Raw genomic sequence first — 21,265 nt, 5'->3', positions numbered from 1 at the left:
CATCGCAATCATACGGGAGTGATAGGAAAGTGCATGAACTGGGGGCTCGAGCAGTAGGAGCCGTTCCATAAGCCAAACCTACCAAAAGCAGGTATTAGACACCCGAAAACATAAAAAAAAAAAAAAAAAAAAAAAAAAAAAAAAAAAAAAAAAAAAAAAAAAAAAAAAAAAAAAAAAAAAAAAAAAAAACGAAAAACGAAAAAGAAAAGAAAAAGAAAAGGTATCTTTTACCTGTAAGATAACGGGACTCCCCAGAAATGGCAGATCGCGATTGGATTTCCTATTATCCAAACCCAAGATGATCTCCCCTAAGCATAAGCAAGCTGGGCTCCTGCGCAGCTCCATTTGCTCGACAAGACCCAAAAGACGGGAATCACCCCGCAAATCTTCATCAACGTGTCCATGAAAGACATACACATGCAGCAAACAGAAGCCAAAGGCTCTCCTCCTGGCAACATAAGAGACTGTGGGGTCAGCTATGTTGATGAATCGATCTACAAAGTCCAGCATTCTCACGCCTTTCGGGGTAACCAAGCGATCCACCTCGAGTCTAGTCAATCCAAGCAAGTCTCTGAATTTGCTCTTATACCCTTGTGAAGTGGAAGGAATAGCGGGTAAGTGCTCGGGATCCCACCCACCAATAGCGGCAATTTCTCCAGGAAAAGGACAAATGTCACCACCTGGGAACGCGAAAACATGGCAATTTGGGTCCCAGTAGTCAAGACAAGCATCCAAGAACGGTTTCACCACCTTAATGAGTTTCAAACTCAATAGAGACCCAAGGTTATGAGCACCCATATCGTGCTTCTCGACATTCGAAAATTCATTGGTCCATTCCTTCAAGCGGACCTCCAAAGTGTTCATGATGACAAATTTTCTCTTGAAAATTTATTTTGGGAGTTTTTTATGAGATTAACGGAGAAAAGACGGAAGAATTATATGATTTAAAGCTTCGTCGACGCTTCTATTTATACTAATTGCTGTTTCCAAAATCCGCCAGGAGAGACAAGCTTGGGAACAGGCGCAGCTCCTGCTGCGCCTATTCAAAGCGACGCAACTCATGCTGCGCCTCTTCCCCAGGCTCACTCTCTGTGATTTCCGCGTTTGGATCTTTCCTAATTCTATAGCGAATAATTTCCTATTCCTAGGGGATTTTTTTTTGGTAAATACGAGCAGTTTACCATGTTTCGAACTTCCTGAATTCGCGGGCACGCATTTCGAGGCGACGTCGACACCTTCGCCATTTTCATCGCACTTAATTCTTCTTTTTATTTTAATTCATTTATTTATTCTTAGGAAATAAAATTTCATTTTAATTAAATTTCATAAGTTCCATTTCTAATTTCTTTTTTTAGGAATTCATTTTCTTTTGTTTTCATTTTTTTAACAAATTTCAACATTTTCATTTCTACACTTATAGATTTCTCTTTTTCTTCTTTTTTTAGGGGTAACCCTCCCTACCGTCCGGTCATTTCCGTCAAAATTTTTGCAAATTTTTTGCATTTCTTGCATTTTTGTATCCTTTGAGTCTCTTTTTGCGCTAATTAAGACCTTATGTGTATAAAATGTATGTTTTGCGTGATTTCCATGTGAATTTCGGCAGCATGACGGTGTAAACCGTTGTCTACCGAACCTGTTCAAGAGCTAACCTGCAGGTACAAGCAACACAACCCAGCAGCAAAGACACTCAGGCCATCATATGTACAAATGTACAAGCAAACTGGGGGCTTGCGCCCCGAACCAAATCCAAAGTCCAAGCAAACTGGGGGCTCGCGCCCCAAACGAGTCCAAAAATGTTCAAAATCAAATGTCCAAATGTACAAGTCTACAAAACTACGCAGAACTACTGCTGGGCACCCTCCAACTCAGCAACCCTCACCATAAGAGCAGCAATCTCGGCGTCCCGAAACTCGAGCTCCCTCGACAAGCGAGCCGTCTCCTCCCGAGACTGGGCCAACTCTCGCTCCAGCTCGCGGTCACCCTGTAAATAAGAAATTGGCTCATGTCAATCAACTCAAACAAATCTGAAAATCAAAAATCAAAAGAAAGCAAACGAGGTTCGTACCTGACGACCCCGACCACCGACGAGTGCCTCGATGGCGGTAGCTCGTAGCCGGTTGGCCACCCTCCAAAGTGCCACGAACCGAGATGGCGCGACCTGCATTTCAAAAGAATTCTCAGTAAAGTGAACAAAGTTCAATCAAATGTGTTCTTACACGAAGGGTACATAAGCTGGAGGCTCACCCTCCGAATCAGATGCTGCCAGTCGTCTAGGCCAGCATCCGTCACAGCTACGTCAAAGTCACGCAACTCGGAGATCGTCGTCCTCCCAGTCGCGTCAGTGTACTCAAGAGTCTCGGGGTACACTGGGGGCTCGATGCCCGCCGCCTCAACCTCCTACAAAGACAAATAGCTATCACTAACCGATGATCTTTCATCGTAATTCTCGAAATCAAATCAAGAAAAGTAAAGGATACTCACCACTACTGGCCAGTACGCCAACCTCCCGTAAAGGAACGCTGAGTAGTCCTCGCCAGGCAGAAGAAGGTCGTCGCCACTGGCACCAGCCAGGTCCGCCTCCCTCTCAGCCTCAGTAGGCTCCCTGAACATCGTCCTCGGAGGATCAATGGGAACCGTCAACGCGCCCCGAGAGCACTGACGAGCCAAACGCTCGTCCAGATACCACACAGGACCCATCGACGTCCACAACAGCAGCCGGCTCGGGCTCCTAGGTCGAAGGACCTCAGCAACAAAAGGAGGCGCTCCAGCATACTCCGCCCAAGGTCTGGGCACCCACTGCGACAATATAAAGGCAAAGATCATTCCTATGATCAAGTGAAAGCAAAGTACAAGAGATATGAATACGAGTGGGATACTCACGCTGCTCAGCTGAAGGGCGTTCACATCCTGCCGGTAGACATTGTGAGAAGAGCGCTTGCTCTTCGTCCTGCACATCACCCAATCCCTCACCACGGGATAGGCCTTCTCCAGCGGCTCTGTCCTCTTGGGCGCGAGACTCGGGAAGTAAGAATACACCCATGCCTATAAAAACAGAATAATCAATGACGATCTTTCGTATTTCAATAAAGAAAGGAATTTGCTTTGGAAGGTTCATACCTCCAACAGTAGTCCAGGTCCGACAGTCCCCTTCTCCATCAACTCCGGACGAACCATGGCCCTCATGAAGCGGATGAGGACCGCAAAACCAGCAGTGACCCAGTCCCAACGCCCTAGGGAGCTCAGGTCAGAAAGAAAGGGAAGAAGCTTCGTCGATAGCCTATCGCCCTTGTCTCCGAGGTAAATCGAAGACAGGAACCACCAAAGCCACAGACGAGCCCTCTGCTCAGCTGTACAAGGAGGAGGAGCAGTCTCCCTCCCATCGATCGTCACCGACACCGGGGTCTTCCCCGCAAAGTAGTCTCGGACATAGGTACTGGGTACTAAGCCCGGCACTGCAACAGCCTTCGGCGACAAGTTCCAGCCGATCAACCTCCTCGCCTCGGCCGAATCCGCTCTCATAGCAGTCTCCGGCCACACCATCTCCTCGGTCCCGCACCGGACAGGAAATCATGCCGTAATCCTCCGAGTGACTCCCACCTCACCAAAAGGCGGGTGAAACGTGGAAGTCGTATCCCAGAATCGATCCAAGAAAGCGCGGACCAGGCTAAGGTTGGCCCGCAACTTCCTCTTCACGATATCCCTCCGGACTGAACCGGAGGACCGACGCTCCGCGCTCGATCATGACCCTCTCCTCCGCCGACGTACCGCTCGTAGTGCTCCATATTTGTCGTGTAATCCGAGAACGACCTGATGTTCCCGGCCTTCTATAATGATTGGAAACAAAGCTATCTTTAGTTTTGAATGGAAATTTGCAAGAAGTTTGGACAAAAAGAATGAAAGAGAATAGGTAATGAGTAGTGAATTCTTATTTACCAAGCTCTTCACCGTCTTGTAGGACAGGTGACCCTCTGCAGCCCACACAAGGTGCCTACTCTCTCAGGTCTCAGCCCACGCAGGAGCTCCCCTCAGCTGACGACCTCCTCGCCTGACGTTGGCCCGTCTCGGAGCCTCCTCCTCCTCTGCCTCCTCGTGAGCCTCGTCTCCAGTGGCCATCACCGCGTCGGTGAAAGCCTGCTCTAAAGCCTCCTCAACAGCAGCAACGTCTATCTCCATGGGAGTCCTCCCAGAAGTAGAAGCCTCATCACCTGCAACGTTAAAGTAAATTTAGGCCGCGTCACATGACGACAAGCCTTTGATTAAGGAGTTTTCGAGCCTCCGAAGCCCTGAAAACTGCCCTTTCTGGCCATATTTGGCCATATTCCCGCCAATCCAATCGCTCATGTGATAAATTGGGTCAAAGTCAAGTCCAAGTCAAAGCCTAGTTCCGGGTTCGAGTCGAGAATTCGGCAGCATTTCGTTATAACGGCGATTATGCCCTAGAAAGGTGCCCTGAAAAAGTTGTCACAAACCAAAATTTCGAGATGACAGAAAGTTTACCCATCATCCAAGGGTCCCAAATATCAAATTTCGCCGCCAATGGGTAATCCTAAGGCTATTTTCGAAGCAACTTACGGTTCAGCTGTAAAACCGTCTCAAAATTCGCTCAAGGGCTCAAAACTCGATGAAAATTCAAAGCAAATACATGGTTATGTTCCTAACATTGCCTACTATCCATTTCTAGCATCAATTTGGCAAAACAAATCCATTTGGGGGAAAAGCCCCAAATTTTCGATCAAATGGGTTGAAAACCCTAGTTCTTGCGGCTCGAAATTCGACAAATGTAGATGATTAATGCAAGATTAAGACACATACCTCGATTAGTCATATTTCAAGCAAGCTTTTGAATCCAACCTCGACGGAAATGGTGAAGATTTGAGAGAGAAATTGAAGGAAATGTATTTCGAAATAATGAAAATAAACCTTCTGATTTCGCGTTTTTACGCGGAAATTGCTAAATTGGGGAAAAGACGCAGCAGGCGCTGCGCCTCTTCCAAGAGACGCAGCTCTTGCTGCGCCTCTTCCTCGCGTTCCCTCCATACGAATTTTCAAAAATTCGTTATGGGTTCGTTATTTGTGGGCCCATCTTTGGTGCGCCTCTTCTTCAACGCTATTGTGTTCTTTTGGTCCGTTTCGACGATTTTCTTTCGTTCTGGTCCGCATTTTATCCTACGCGACAGTATTTTGCAGTATTGTCCAAATTCATTTTATCCCGCGCAGCAGTATTTTGCAGTATTGCTCAATTTATTTTGTCCGGCGCAGTAATATTTTGCAGTACTGCTCACTCGAAGTTTTTCCCACGACGATCAAGATGTTCCTAGTCGTCGATATATTCCCCAACAAGAGTTCTCTTGAGACCGACGCAAGCAGATTCAACCTCAAGTTTTTGCCAGAGTTCGCTTGAGACCAACGCAAGCGGATTCCCCAGCAGTTTCTACCGACGTCCTGCTGCTTTCACTATATTTTGTGTTTCCCCGCGGAGTTCGACAGGGTGTCGTTCTCCCGAGGTTCCTATACCCAAACCTTAGCCACTTTAAGTTGATCTTACTTTTGGCCTCCTTCCCGTCGATGCTTTCCTTTAGGGTCCCATACCCCAGCACAATCTTTATATATCTTTTAGGTCTTACCCTTAGCTCCTACGCTCAACCTTAGCTCCTACGCACCTCCGAAAGCATCTCGAGAAAGAAGTCTCAGGTATGGTCTCTTCTTATGGCTGGCGAGCTTCCTTACGTAGTCTAATGGACTTTAAACGACCCTCCCCGATAGTCGACAGACTCTAAAATGTTCCCGACGACAGGTCCTTGGTCTTGGACCCCTTGAGCCGCCTCGCGTCGCCATAGTCGTCAGTTGTAATCTTCGATTGACCTGATGGCTATACTTTGACTTTCGCCTTGTCCAAGCCTCGGTCAAAGTGGGGGCTCAGAGACACCTCGTTTCGCACCTCCCGCAAACCACCCGGTGATGATTGGGCCGCATGTTTGATTCGCGGAACGATTTGTGACAGTTCGTAAGATTATCGTCAAGTGTTTGCTCAAATATTAATGTCAACCTCTTAGTTGTCATCTACGTCCGGATACGGTCGTTTTGGCAGTAATTAGAGTACATTCGGAGTCCGGGTCAAAAACCGTCTCCATTTTCTGATAATTGCTAAATCGCGAGTCAGAATGTTCTGGAATGTTCCGGATATTTCTATTCCATATTTCACAAATTTTATCTTTTGGCAAATAATATCCCGTAATATTCAAAAGATAATCGAATTATTTCCGTCCTACCATAACTCAAACGCGGAAATCTTTCTTCAAAGCAGAGGAAACCTCTCGGGAATAGACGAAGAGCCAGTCCGCGCCTCTTCCAAGGGACGCAGATGGCTCTGCGCGCCTCTTCCCAGGCCCTTCTTTGCATGATTTACGTATCTTTTTTATATCTTTCCGAGATTCACTTCCAAAGAGTCTCCGAAACCCTATTCCTCCGTGTGATTAGTATAAATAGGAGCCTTCGTTCCTCATATTTCGCACGCGAGTGTCCGCCCTTCTCTTCTCCCTTTGCATTCTAGACTTCGTTCTTACTAATTGGCGCCTACGTGCTTGGACTTCCGACCACGTAAGCTCGGATCTTTCCGGGTACCAGCCTCTCCGTTGCATGACCGACCAATTTGACCAACTACACTCAATCAATCTTAATTAATCAATCGTTTTCCTCTTACGAGGGCACTCTTTCATTGCATTCGCGTCGAGCATTCACTAGTCGATACTTAGTTCATCTCGTTCCGTCAACATGTAAGTCTGAGGGTGTATAATTCTCTTTATTTATCGTATTTTATTTATGATCATCCATTGTAAGGTTTATGTCGAAAACATCTAATTAAAACCGATTTCTAAAACCGTCTTTAAAAACCTGTTTTGCGGATTTCCGGTAGACAGACGTCGAGAAAAGACGTAGCAACTGCTGCGCCTCTTCGAAGGAGCGCAGTTCCTGATGCGCCTCTTCGTGAGGCTGCCGCAGTTCCTGCTTCTTTTCTTCTTCCTCCGTCCTCTGTAATTCGTCTTTCCTATTTGTTTCTGTTTGTCTTTAATAATTCGTTCGCATGATAGTCATCAATATTCACATGTATTATATTCATCATCATTAATTCACATGTTTTAATTGTCATAAATCCGACTAAAAACTCAAGTAATCAATATTTGCGGTTTTCGTCATTAATATTCAATCCAAGTTTTAGAGATTCAATTTCGTCATATTGAGTTTCTGGAATTTATCTTTGATATATATTGCATCCCTATTCATTGTTAATTCGTCATGTTCATTATGTTTAGTCTAATCAATTAATTAGTTTGTTTAGTTGTTTATTGATCTCATTCATTAACATCGTCCCTTCATGTAATTAATCCGTTTAATTAGTCTCATTCATGTTTTATTGTTTTTATGACCCCTTCATATGTAAATAATCCATCAATCACTTTCATCCGAGTAATTATTATCAATTAATCATTAAAATCACCAATCGACATTAACGATTTGCAGTTCCGGCTTCACAGCCAGAACTCACCCTTGGAACAGACGCAGCAACTGCCGCGCCTCTTCCAGAGGGCGCAGCTCTGCTGCGCCTCTTCCAGTTGAGTTTCGTCTCGAACCTTTTCTCGCTTTGACCTAGTTTATTTAGCCACTCGTAATTAACTAACTAATATTCGTAATATCACCTGGTTTCTATTCGTTAATTCATTTATTTAGTTCTTTTATTTCTTTTATTCCTTTTTCTCAAATTATCCGTTTTAAGGGTGTTTTCGACATAAATCATCTAATCCGTTGTAATTAATTTAATTTTCTATTATTGTAATTTTTATTATTGTATTTCTTTTTGTTGTATTTCTTCTATTGCTTGTCTTCACATGTAAATGAACATTAAATTCCAACTTCGACCCAATTGTTTGTTAATTAATTGTTAACCGACTTAGTCTAATTATCACATGTTAGGATTAATCTATGGATGTTGCATTGCATGCATATAGCCGACGATATATCGAGTACGAATAAACTCCCTAATCATTAGTAGAGGCCGCTATCGAGGCGGGCGGGATTAGGTGTTCGATCAAAAGAGCTTCCTAATACGTACCCTCACCCCTTACTCCAGATCTCCGTGAGCACCCGTGTTCATTGGCATCCACGAGAGTCATTCTAGACATAAAATGCTAAGGGTAACGATTGCTTAGTGTTCATGTCACTAGTTTGTGTCTTGACATGACACGAGGTATTCGAACGGTTCCAATTTCCCATAAAAATTGGTGGCGACTCCATACAAAATGCAAACGCTTGTCCCTCGTTTCTCACCAAGCGCCCCCGTGGGCGGCCTGCTGTCCACACAACCCTGACTGGAGCAGCACTACAATGGTTCATCAATCTCCCAAATGGAGGTATCAAGAATTTTGCAGAATTGATCAATGCCTTCAATCAACAATTCGCAAGCAGCAGAGATATGACCAAGAGACCCAGTAACCTGTTCAGGGTAAAACAACTTCCTGAAGAATCTCTCAAAGAATTTACGGCGCCGATTTGTCAAAGAAAAGGTGGCCATTCCCGGGTGTGATGAAGAAACGGCGGTGGAAGCCTTGAGCAAGGAGTCATGCTTGTGAGTGACATCTATGCAGACCTGACTAAGAAAGCTTGCCCGACCTTTGCCACTGTTCAATCCATCGCTTTAGAGCATGTCAGATTGGAAGAAGACCTCAACTTCAGGACGAACTCATCCGGAGGAAAGCAAGGCTATGGACACACTAACAGGAAAAGCTCCTACCAGAAAGGAGGCAATCCCAGATCAGCACCCTATTCCAGGCCTGTACGAACTGAAGTCAATATGGCACAAGAACATAAAGGTAACCTTTCTAGCCTTCCAACTATTCCTGAATATAACTTCTCTATTAATACCGCATGATTAATAAAACGCCTGGAAAATTTGGGAGATACGGTCAGATGGCCAAAGAAATCCGACAACCCCAGGAAAGATCCAACAAGATGGTGTGACTTCCATCAGGACATCGGACACACCACAGAAGAATGCATCCAACTCAGGAAATAGGTGGCATATTGTAGATACCCGTATCCGTCGATATTGGAATTTATAGAGAACCCGACAAACACCCGATGATGATAGGACACATGTATTCTTTAGTTGTCACTGTCATTATTTGGAGCTCGTTTGACGATGTAGAATGGGCGTCGTCGATGAAGTATTTTATTAATTTAAATGATATTTAAATTAATGTTTTTTTAGTGAGTTCATTTTATTAATTTAAATGATATTTAAATTAAAGCTTTTTTAAAGTGATTTCAATTTAATTTATTTTATTTTGAATTTATTTTCCCAAGTTTATTTTATTGAAAATAAAATAAATAATTGATTTGAAAAATCATTTTATGAATATATTTGGTTTGAAAAATCATTTATTTCAATGTGTTAATTGATTTGAAAAATCGATTTTAAAAGCGAAGGAAACTCGTTTCAACCATGTGTTTTTAAGCTCGATTTTAGCTCGGTTTTTGAGCCCGTTTCCTTTACGAATTGGCACGAATCTCGAGTACACTAACCCACCTAAGCCTCTACCCATCCACCCTTGTTCGAACCCCCTATCCATGGCCCAAATTCTCGTCCCAAACAACCCCAACCAGCCCACGCATAAACCGAGCAGCCCCTGTTTTGGCAGCTCAATCTCGAGCCCAAAACCCGCTCCAAACACTACCAAAACCCGTACCCATTAACCCTAACCCATACCCTAGTATCCTACCCATATTATCCTAGCTTAGTCACCAAGAAATCCTCCAAAACGAACCCTAGAAACCCCTCCCAAAGCTGCTGGACAGCAGCTATTCCCAGCTAGCCCGATTGCTCCTTACTCTCTTTTAACCTATTTTAACTCCCTATAAATACCACCCCTTCACCATACATTCATTCCTCTAAGTTCTCCATATATCCTACCATCACCCACAAGCTTTAAACCTCAGAAACAAACCCTAAACATCCTTCAAAAACCCTAAACAAAACCGACACACAAACTGAAACTGTTTGTGTGTCCTCTTCGAAAACCCTTTCGTTCCTCCATCAAACCTCCATCAAAACTCGATTTTCTTGTTCCTAATTAACCACATAACATCCATATACACATTAGACAAAGATTTACGAGCCAAATTGCCCTTGAGAGTACACGAAATCCCTCGAAAAACAGAGTGAAATAACACTCTGTTTTCGCGGTTTCTTCTTGTCTGTCCAGTTCTGTTTGTGCTCGTTTTTCGTGCCCAATAACCCAAAACGAGCAGGGGTTGCTTTAAGATCCTTGTTCTCCTCTCTTTATAGTTTCCAAAACATCTTTCGAATCGAATTTTCGTCGTGAAACGAGGGAGATATCACTGTTTTAAAATCGCTGTCCAGAAACTTTCCAAAACGCGTGTTTGCTTTATTCTTCGTCGACGACGGCCTCTCGAGATAAAATCTACCATCGATTACGACCCAAGACGGTGTCAACGATACATGTAGGTTGAGGGTGCATCAAATCCCCTTCTCTTTCCTTTTTTTTATTTCGTTTTCTTATGCCTTTTTTAGTTTGTTTTTTGGTTTGTTTTCGTTTTGTTTATCGATTGTTTTTAAATTAACTATGAAACTAGTTAGTCCGAGTATGAGTTAAAGTACCACCATGAACACCCGCGTTGACTTGAGATGGGAAAAGAAACCGCTCCTTCTGTCGGTCGTACACCCCCGTCTCATTTACATATCCTCGTGTTCAAGGTAGGGCATAAATAAAACAATTGTCTAACTTCGTTCTTCGCTTTCGACCCCCTTTTGTTTCGGCCAAATCGACATACCCTAGGACCCGTTGTATGTTAGTTTAACCTCTGATTGTTAGCCTACGACATATTTAGATAGCATTAATTTAATTTAATAACCTAACTAGACACGATAGGTGGCTTCGACGTAAGTTATAAAATCAATCGACGATTCTGTAAACAATTGAATGCATCTCTCTCTTTCACCTAATTTCTCGCTAGTATAAGAGTGCGTGATTAGCACCTTCTTATTGACACTCGATGAGTTAAATTAATTAGCGAATTTGACCTAATTAGACCCTTTAGGCCGTGTAGAATGCACCCTCATGCGACAATCAATCAACATCGTTTTTAACTCGTTTTCTAACTTGTTTCCTATCCCTTTTCGCAATCATTCGATCTAACCAATGAATCTAACTTAGGAACTAGGTTGACTTTGTCTTAGCCATTGGTTGGGCCGTGAGTTGGCCGTGTGTCTTGCCTTTCTCGTTTCGTTTTCTGTTCCTTGTTTATCCTTTGTTCTTTGTTGTTTTGTAGCTTGTAATTTACAGTTTGTTTATCGAGTTGTAATCTTTCAAGTTTGTTTTACTTTTATTGAGTCAAAACCTTTTCTAAAAACCTTAGTCTTGTTTGGTTAAACGGTTGTTCCCCAATGCTTGTAGGAGCGTAGTAAACCGCATGTTGTCTAAAGCAACATGGCCCGGTTTATGCTAATGCATGCTTTGGTGCGTAGCCCTATGTCTAATTCGATGAGATTAAGCGCGAGCACGCATTACGAGGAGTGACCCAAGGCCGTGGGTCATGTGAGCCGTGGGCCACCCCTCATGTGCACGGTTTTCTAGGCCAAACGGCCGTGTGTGTTGTCGTGTATTTGTTTTGTTTGTAGCCATTGTATTTAGATCGAGTTGTATCTTTAATTTATTGTTGTGTCGGCATGAAATGCCTGGTTTGTAATAGGGTAGATCCTAACGGCTCCCCCATTCCCCCTTAAGCCTTGTTTGCTTTGAATGTTGCTAGATCAATCAACCCACATGCTAAATTACAACTTTGACAAAGTTAGTTTAGTTGCATCTAAAACGTCATAGAAATTGTTGTCACATGATAGGGTTAAAACAACGTTTGCATATCATACATCGCAGTAGCTATGACCTTGTTTGAAATCCGACACTTGACTTAGTAGAGGCCGTTATCGACGGGCGGGGTTGGGTGTCCTTATGGGCTTCCCAACACGTACCCTCACCCCTTACTCAAGATCTATGGTTTGTGGATCCGTCTAAATACCATTGGATTACGAGAGTCATTCAAATCGAGTGATATAGGGTACAAGTCTTTATCTTTAATCACTCGTAGTCGATTGGCTTTATGCTCTTCGATGAAAGGTGTAAAGTTGACTTGAACGGTTCCAAGTTCCCAAAAAACTTGGTGGCGACTCTAATTTGTCTTAATTCGATTCGAAAGAACCTCGAGTCGATTATGCCTGGTGTGGATCCCGCGGACGCAGTTCCCGAGGGCCTTGTCCACACATATCTTCTAAAGAAAGGCTACTTGAAAGACTTAATCCAGCAGCCAAAGAACAAAGATGAAGGACAAAACAAGAGAGATCCAGGAAGCAGCAGAGACCCTCCTCCTCCTCCCCCCATCTATGAAGTCAAATTCATAAATGGAGGATCGAAATCGTGGTCCGACCCATTTTGCCAAAAGAATATCCAGGGAATCCGGACTCAACCTCCTTCCAGGCCCAAGTCATTGCCTCGCTATTACCTTTGATGACTCGGACTGCAAGGAATATCGATCTACACCATGACACCTGGTAATCACCATGCAAATTGGCACAAAGAAAGGTATCAAGAATCCACGATAGAGCGAGAGGCGATTCAATCAACCTGGTGATGCTTGACGTCCTTAAAGCTATGAAGATAGACGAAGGGAAGATCATCAAGAAATCCAGCGTCCTGGTTGGATTCAGTGGAGAAACAAAGAACACCTTGGGAGAAATCAGCCTGCCTACCTATGTGGAAGGCGTGGCTTCATATGAAAGATTTGGAGTAATGGATTGCCTATCCTCATATAATGTAATCCTGGGCAGACCATGGATCCACAATGTCAAAGAAATCCCATCAACATACCATCAATGCGTGAAAATTCCAACAGAATGGGGGATAACCACCATCAGAGGAGAACAAAGGACGGCTCAGGAATGTTACACTCAGGCTTTGAAACCCTCAAAGTCAGGTAAGTCCCTTGCATAGCAATTAAAGTCACCTGTCAGGGAAGAATATGTAGCACAATCACAGATGGAAACAGGAGAAGTCATATTAGATCCGAATTCCCCGACAGAAAGTACTTGTAGGGTCGATACACCCGACTCAATCGGACCAAATCTGGTCAGCTTTCTCAAAACTAAGATGTCTTGTTTTGCTTGTTCACATTTTGATATGACTGGTATAGATGCTGATGTTATTACTCATAAGTTGAACATTGACAAATCCTTTAAGCCTGTACTGCAAAAGAGAAGAAAATTCGCTGCAGAGAGGCATGAAATCATCAACCAAGAAGTTGACAAGCTACTGGACATGGGAATGATCAGGGAAGTAATGTACCCTGACTGGCTTGCAAACGTAGTAGTCGTCCAAAAGAAAAATGGCAAATGGAGAGTCTGTGTAGACTACACCGACTTAAACAAAGCCTGCCCAAAAGATCCATTTCCCCTGCGACACATCGATGCAATGGTAGATGCCACTGCAGGCCACGAAATGTTAACATTCATGGATGCCTCCAGCGCATTCAATCAGATAAAAATGCACCCAGCAGACCAGGAAAGCACAACTTTCATTACTGAAAGAGGTATATATTGTTATACTGCTATGCCCTTTGGATTAAAAAATGCAGGTGCAACCTACCAAAGGCTAGTCAACATGATGTTCAAAGACCAGATAGGAGACACCATGGAAGTCTATATAGATGACATGGTAGTCAAGTCAAAAAAGGCAGAAGACCACGTTAAAGACCTAGAAGTAGCCTTTCAAATACTGGAGAAATTCAATATGAAGCTCAACCCACAAAAATGCCACTTCGGAGTTTCAGCAGGCAAATTTCTGGGCTACAAGGTGACAAAAAGAGGAATAGAAGCCAGCCCTGAACAGATCAAAGCTATTCTGGAGCTAGAACCACCAAAGACAGTCAAAGACATACAAAAGCTGACTGGAAGAATAACGGCCCTAAACAGGTTCATTTCAAGATCATCAGAGAGGTGCAAATCATTCTATAACCTGTTAAGGAAGAACAAGGACTTTCAATGGACCCCTGATCATCAGACCGCCTTTGAAGACCTAAAGATATATCTATCCTCTCCTCCCCTGCTGGCAAAACCAATCAAAGATGAGCCCCTGACAGTATACCTGTCAGTCACAGAAACTGCTGTCAGTGCAGTCTTGGTCAAAGAAACAGACGGACAACAACACCCCGTCTATTATGTAAGTAAAAGTCTACTGGACGCAGAGATCAGGTATGGCCTGCTTGAAAAATATGTCTTAGCTTTAATTATGAGTTGCACAAAATTAAGACCATACTTTGAAAGCCACCCTATAATAGTCAGAACCAATCTTCCTATCAAATCAGACTTAGAAAGCCGTAATTATCCAGGACGAATGTGTAAATGGTGGTCATCTGATAACTAAGCACATACAACATAACATTTGAACCAAGAACAGCAATTAAGTCACAAGTACTAGCAGACTTTGTGGCTGATTTTAGTCCGACCCTAGAACCCGACCTAATAAAAGAAGTAAATAAACTGACCAACGACCAAACAGACCTAGAATGGACCCTATTTGTCGACGGTGCAGCCAACATGAGGGGCACAGGCCTGGGAGTAGTACTAAAATCGCCACAGGGGATAAGATAGTACGAGGCTATAATTTGTGCATTTGAAGCCACCAACAATGAAGCAGAATACGAAGCCCTAATAGTTGGATTAAAGGTATGTATTGACCTTGGTGTACAAAACCTAAAGGTACGTCATCGATTCCCTCCTTATTTCAAACCAAGTAAATGGGATATATCTGACTAAAGACTCAAAGATGATGCTTTATTTAGATGTTGTTCAAATCTTAAAATCAAAATTCCGCAATTTTAATATTGACCAAATTCCCAGGGACTTGAATACCAGGCCGATGCTCTAGCCGGCCTAGGATCCAACTTCAGTCCCCTAGACTTCGACAAAATACCCATCGTACATTTACTAGAACCTGCAATAAATAAACAAAGTGAAAGTTTCCCAATTTATATTGCCAATTCTTGGACAAAACCCTACTATGACTGGCTACAACAGGAAATCCTTCCCCTAAATAAGCAAGATGCCAAAGCACTAAAAATAAAAGCTGCTTCATATACTATTATTGACAACGTGCTTTTTAAGAAATCGCAGGCCGGGCCGTACCTCAGATGCCTGGAACCACAAGAAGCTGAGCAGATATTATCAGAAATCCATGAAGGATACTGTGGAAATCACAAAGGTGGAAGAAGCCTGGCAAGCAAAGTACTCAGAACAGGTTATTATTGGCCTACCTTGAGAGCCGATTGCCTGGATTTTAGCTCTAAATGCAAAGCTTGTCAGATTCACGGACCATATATCCATTAGCCATCTGAGGAACTACATTCCATATCCGCACCCTGGCCATTTATGAAGTGGGGCATGGATATAGTAGGAAAACTACCTCAAGCACCCGGACATAAAGTTTTCATGCTAGCAATGACTGATTACTTCTCCAAGTGGATAGAAGCTGAATCATACAGGCAAGTCAAGGAGAAGGATGTCATAGCATTCATCAAACACAATATCATATGTAGATATGGCATCCCCTCTGAAATAGTATGCGACAATGGCACACAATTTGTGGGAAAAAGAACAATGACCTTTCGTGCTCAATGGAACATCAATACGGTAACATCCACACCAGGATATCCAAAAGCCAACGGTCAGGCGAGAATCCAGCAATAAGGTGGTAATCACTGCATAAAAAAAAAAAGCTGGAAAGAAGAAAAGGCAGATGGGTGAAGAACTCCCCTGGTCCTTTGGGCGACAACCACGCCTAAAACATCCACAGGCCAAACCCCTACTCCTTGGTCTATGGATGTGAAGCGATAATCCCACTGAAGTGGACATTCCATCAGCCAGATGCAGCCTGAACACAATAACAAGCAATATACCTCTAATGGAGGACAGCCTGGACTTAACAGAAGAGCTAAGAGATGCGGCCAACATCAGATTAGCAGCATATCAGCAAAGAGTTGCGAAAAGCTACAACAAGACTGTCAAAGCCAGGGTATTCAGGGTAGGAGACCTTGTCCTCAGGAAGGTTTTCCAAAACACAAAAGAAAAGAATGCTGGCAAATTGGCCCCAACCTGGGAAGGTCCATATCTGATTGATTCAATAGTCGGCCAGGGAGCTTATAGATTACAAACCCTGGACGGCGAAATAATCCCAAGAGCTTGGAATATTGCACATTTAAAACTATTTCACATATAAAATATATCTCTCAATCCAGGTACAACTTTTCACCTTGACATTTCTTGCCTGGAAACTACATGTATGATACTTGCAACTATATGAATAAATGCCGTATATGATTTCTTCAAATTATGTGCCCAAGTACTTATCTATGTTCTCATATTTACTTAGTGAAATCTTCAATACTTGTTTTACATATTGCATTTTTAAAACAAATCTTAAAGATTGGGGGCCACCCCCACCAAATATCCAACTGATATCCAAATTTCAGTTGCAAAACAGGCCTTTAAATATTGAGCTCCACTTAAACATACAAAGTGGAAAACTCCTTCCGACTTGTATAACACGGATGGGTCATAAGCCCCCTCCAGACAGGCAGGGGACGTAAGCCCTCCAGACAGGCAACAATCCCACCCATAACATACAATAAAAATAAGGACTGGCCAGATCCAGCACAAAAACTGGCCCGATCCAGTTAAAAAACTAGTCAGATCCAGTACACATCCAACATTTCAAAAGTACCTTATCAAAACACAAAAAGAAACAAACAAAGACCAAATATTTATTCATCCAAAATAATTGGCCGCTCATTCCTGACTTGTATAACACAGATGTTTCTAAATATTCATTCCAGGGACATTCCCCCTGGATAGACCAAAACCTAAAAGAAAAACAAAACTAAGCTATCTTTGAGCCAGTGACCGACTCACAACCATCCGCCATTTCCTGGTCATCAGACTTTGCCTTGGAAGGAGGAGAATCCACTTCTTCTTCTTGACCCATATTGGCCAAATCAGGATAGTGAGCGTCCAAAGCTATCTCATCCCGGTCCGGATTCCATTAGCCGGTCGGATTAGGATCTCTCATAGCATCGACCGGCCTTTCCCGAAGAAGTATTGAGCAAAGATCACCAACCTCGCCTCCACCAATTCCTTTTCAAAGCAAGCTCCTCATTTTTTCTCAACCGATCATGCATTGCCCGCTTCTCGGCCTCCAACTCTTGCCTGACAAACCTTCTCAAAGCATTTTTTGCGGCCACCTCACAAACTATAGCGGCCCTGGTTGACTCCTACCTGTCCCCAACCGTGATTGAAGCACTACTTCATTACCCCCGGATGTGTGCAGTCACGGTTAAGTTTATCCATTTTTCCTCCAAACTAGAAACCCTGGCCAGGCATCCCTCGGTGACAAGCGAGTAGCCAACCCAAGCATCCAATCCCTACATATATATAAAATCAATCACCCAAATACAAGGCAAAACAAAAAGCACATGAACAATTAAAAATATTCCTTTACAACTAACCTCCCTAGCCTGGGAAGCAAGTTCGCACCTTTGTCACAAGAGAAGTCGAATAGAAACCACTGCGGTAGACGACTCAAGAGTACTAGCAGACAATAGCTGGCCGCTCATTTTTGCAGAAAACTCATCTATCCGTGCCCGGGCATCATCCATGTCATCAACCCTAGTAGGCACTTGCCTTATACTCCTGATTGGCTGAGCCTGGATAGGCTCTTTCTCTCCCTCCTCCTCTTCCAGGATAACATCTTCCCTCTTCCTTTTTGGAGCCTGGACGACCTCCGTGACGCTATCCTGGGTGGATCTTGAGAAGGTGGATATCGAAACCAGGATATCAAGCGTTTTGTCACTCCCACTAGCCTCCTGGCTCTTGGTGATTCAAACAATCCTAGCCACCCCGACCTTCAAATCCTTTGCGAAAAAAGCCGGCCTAGCGAGAAGACCTAAATACCGAATATATAAAAAATATAGTAAGTATCAAACAAGAATTGACAAGAAGATAACAAACTAACATAAAAACATACGAAGACGTACGGGAAAGAGCAAAGAGAACTAGGCTTGCCTTTGGGTACTCGACCCCGGTCGACTTGGTCTTCATATACCGGGCAACAATTCCCGCCCAAACTAGCTGGCCAGGTCCTCTCCTCCTCGGGAATAGCAAGGAAAGCCTCTATCCTGGAAACAGCCTCCTCATCAAGAGGATCACAACTCCAATCGGGAGTCGCAAAAACCGTCAAAATTACACGGGTAAGAATCAAAATCCATTAATTTCATGTAATGTATATTGCAAAATAAAAAGTACAGGGAACCTACCACTCTCCAAGGAGGATATCTCGAGATAATCAAAGCCCGATCCCAAAGTCTCGGTCAGGACAAACGGAAAGTTTTTGCCCAATTTTTATCATCTCCGAGTCCAGGTTAGTAATTAATGGAGACATTTTCGATTTAATTCTCAAATTAAAACGACCATCAACAGGATTTTTCATATGATATATTGCCTTGATATCATTAATAGTAATTACAAGATTGTGTTTAGCACATAAATTTTCAATAGAATGGACAAGTTTCCAAACCATTGGCATAATCTGAAAAGGAGATACCTCCATAGCACGAATGGTGTCAATCATTAAGGGAGTAAAAGGTAACTTACATGACCGCTTTGAACGCCCATTCAAAAATACGAACCGACCAGGTGACACCCAATTAGCCCCGATGGACAAGACTCGAGGAATCCATACCTCGGTTGACTCGGGAATTATTTTCTTCTCCTTAGAATCTTGTCATAGTTTGTTTTTAGTAAGTTTTCCTTAGGGAAAGAAGAATCCAGAGATTGAAGGGCGGTGAAAAGAAAAGAATCCTGGTACTTAAAAGCCACAAAGACGAGCGGGAGGATCAATTTCCCTCACCTCTTCCTCTTGAACGCCTCGTGGGTTCGGGCTCAACAGCAGCAGCAGTTTTTCAGGATGAAGGACGTTTTTTGGCTCCCATGTCTTTTATTGTCAGATTTATTGTGATGAAGTTAAATTATTTTAAGAGTATAAACTAGCGAACAAGATTCTTTGAGAAGTAGGGAAGAATTTGGAAGAAAATTTAGCAAAGAAAGTGAAGGAAAATTGGTGAAGAATAATCTCGTCCCAAATACCGTATTTATAGAAGATGTGTAACGGTATGAAAACCCTAGAAATTGCAAAACTCTCAGCATGACATCACCTAACCGTTACAGTGTCCAACGATAACTAGGAGTCTAAGAGTCATTGATTAAGTATAATTCTCTTTATTATTCAACCCGGTAAAGTTGACATCTCACCCCCGGCCCGATCCAAGACGGGTAAAATGTCAAGGGGCAATTGTTAGGCCAGATTAGCCCGGCCGACCATAACCCGGCCTCGACCTTACAAGGCCGATCAAGAAGACGAAGACCAGGACAATTCTAGTTGTTATTGCAATCGGGTTGCCTTATCTTTGGAAGAGAAGCGATGGTAAGCACTGAGAATAGCCTGGCTGAGTATTAAAGCAGGCTAAATTAAGCTGAAGAAGAAGCAAAACAATTATATAAAGATATATATTCGTGTCCTATCTTCATGGAAGACTAAGTCTAATTATAAAACCATATTGCCCATGAACCTGGACGTGCAAAGGAAGAGGAAGTTAAGGATCAATCAAATAGGAAGCGAGTCGTAGGATTAATAGGGAATATGCCCTATTAATCCGTGAATAACACTCGACAAAAGGGAAGGGCGTTGAAGACCGATAACGTTCGTTTTTATGACTATAAATACTGTAATTCTAGCATTGGCAAAGTCATTGATTATTCATTAGTGTGAAATTAGTCTATTACTTATCTTCTCGTCATTTTATTAGCATTCACTTACTTAAACAAAATCTGTATTCAGCTTATCAAAATAATATAAACACTATTCTTTTCTCCTAGTCTTTCCTCATTATTCATTTGCAACATACCAAACTTATAGAACTAGATACCCTGACTACTCTATAATTAAGCCGGATCCTTTCAGGAAAATCCTGCTAAAACAGTATCTCAACAAGGCGATAGTGATAATCTGTCTTTCTGCTCTAATGGTTGCAGCTGCCATCGCTACGTCAGTGATTGGACGCTTAGTAAATCAATTTTTAAGCAGATGCTATATATTCTGCAAGTTTAATCGATTTGAATAATGGTATCGGCCTGTTCTGTATATTTCTTACTTTGGTTTGGTGTTTCTTCCTTGACAGACGGAACCACTGAAGGCAATTGAATCACTAGCATCTGATATATCAGTGGTCAGGAAAATTGGTCGAGCTTTCTGCTTTGCTCCTTCTGTCATGGCCGGGATATGTTGGTTTCACCTGGACATAATAGTGACATAAGAAGTTCATTTATTGTAAAACATATCTTAAGTGAACTGCAGATGTTAGCGAACAAGGAGTCCAAGTTAATTTGTACTGCGGAAACTGATGGACTTGAGCAGGTTAGATGGAAGACGGTTGAGGTTTTGTCGTATTTAATTAGATCGCATTTTCTAATCTTATGCTATTATATCGGGACTAGCTTGTACCGTGATTTTGTCGTCTGTATGGCATAGAGCGCAGCCTATTTCGATTGCTTTAGCTCCAATTCTCATTTTGCAATCGTTATAAATGAGAATAATTTATAATTAGAGTGTAAGAATCGTATATCTCTTCGTTGTAACTTATAACAGTTATAAGCAAACGCTTATCGTTCACCTTAATTATATCTCAAAATTAAGGGATTAAGACATAAATTTTGTAATCATGATCATTGTGGACACGTGGACAATATACCGTTATGTTGAGGTGTTGACAACTTTATTCAAAGCATAATTCATACGCCGTAGCTTTTAGTATTATCGTTAATTGCTTACAGTTTGTTATGACGTAATAGCGATTTCATCACCATAGGGTATTAGTGTGTGAGGATTATTGATTTGTCTTTTTGGTTTGGTAGGAAAGTATATTGGGTTATATACTTATTATATTAAAGGAAAATCATGTTTAGTGGCTCATATTACAAAAGCACAAAATCTCATTTGTGACCAACAATATCCGTCACTTTGGAGTGACGGATACCATTTTACCTCACAAATCACTCCACTTTTTTCTCTCTCTCGCAATTTTTGTTGTTCATGTGGTC

General features: G+C 42.6%; 1 protein-coding gene across 1 annotated transcript; it reads right to left on the bottom strand.

The window, feature by feature from the left end:
- Positions 1 to 1,843: 1,843 nt before the first annotated feature.
- Positions 1,844 to 20,438, bottom strand: LOC141631233 (uncharacterized). The gene is made up of 4 exons (XM_074443949.1): positions 20,349 to 20,438; positions 2,245 to 2,397; positions 2,066 to 2,158; positions 1,844 to 1,981 (listed from the first exon to the last, which is right to left on the bottom strand). The coding sequence occupies exons 1-4, from the start codon at positions 20,436 to 20,438 to the stop codon at positions 1,844 to 1,846; spliced, it is 474 nt and encodes a 157-aa protein (XP_074300050.1).
- Between the last annotated feature and the right edge of the window lie 827 nt (positions 20,439 to 21,265).

This window comes from Silene latifolia, chromosome 1 (genome assembly GCF_048544455.1).
Source record: "Silene latifolia isolate original U9 population chromosome 1, ASM4854445v1, whole genome shotgun sequence".
NCBI classification, from domain to species: domain Eukaryota; kingdom Viridiplantae; phylum Streptophyta; class Magnoliopsida; order Caryophyllales; family Caryophyllaceae; genus Silene; species Silene latifolia.
The sequence above is the reverse complement of the archived record's forward strand: the minus strand, read 5'-3'. Positions and strand labels throughout refer to the sequence as shown.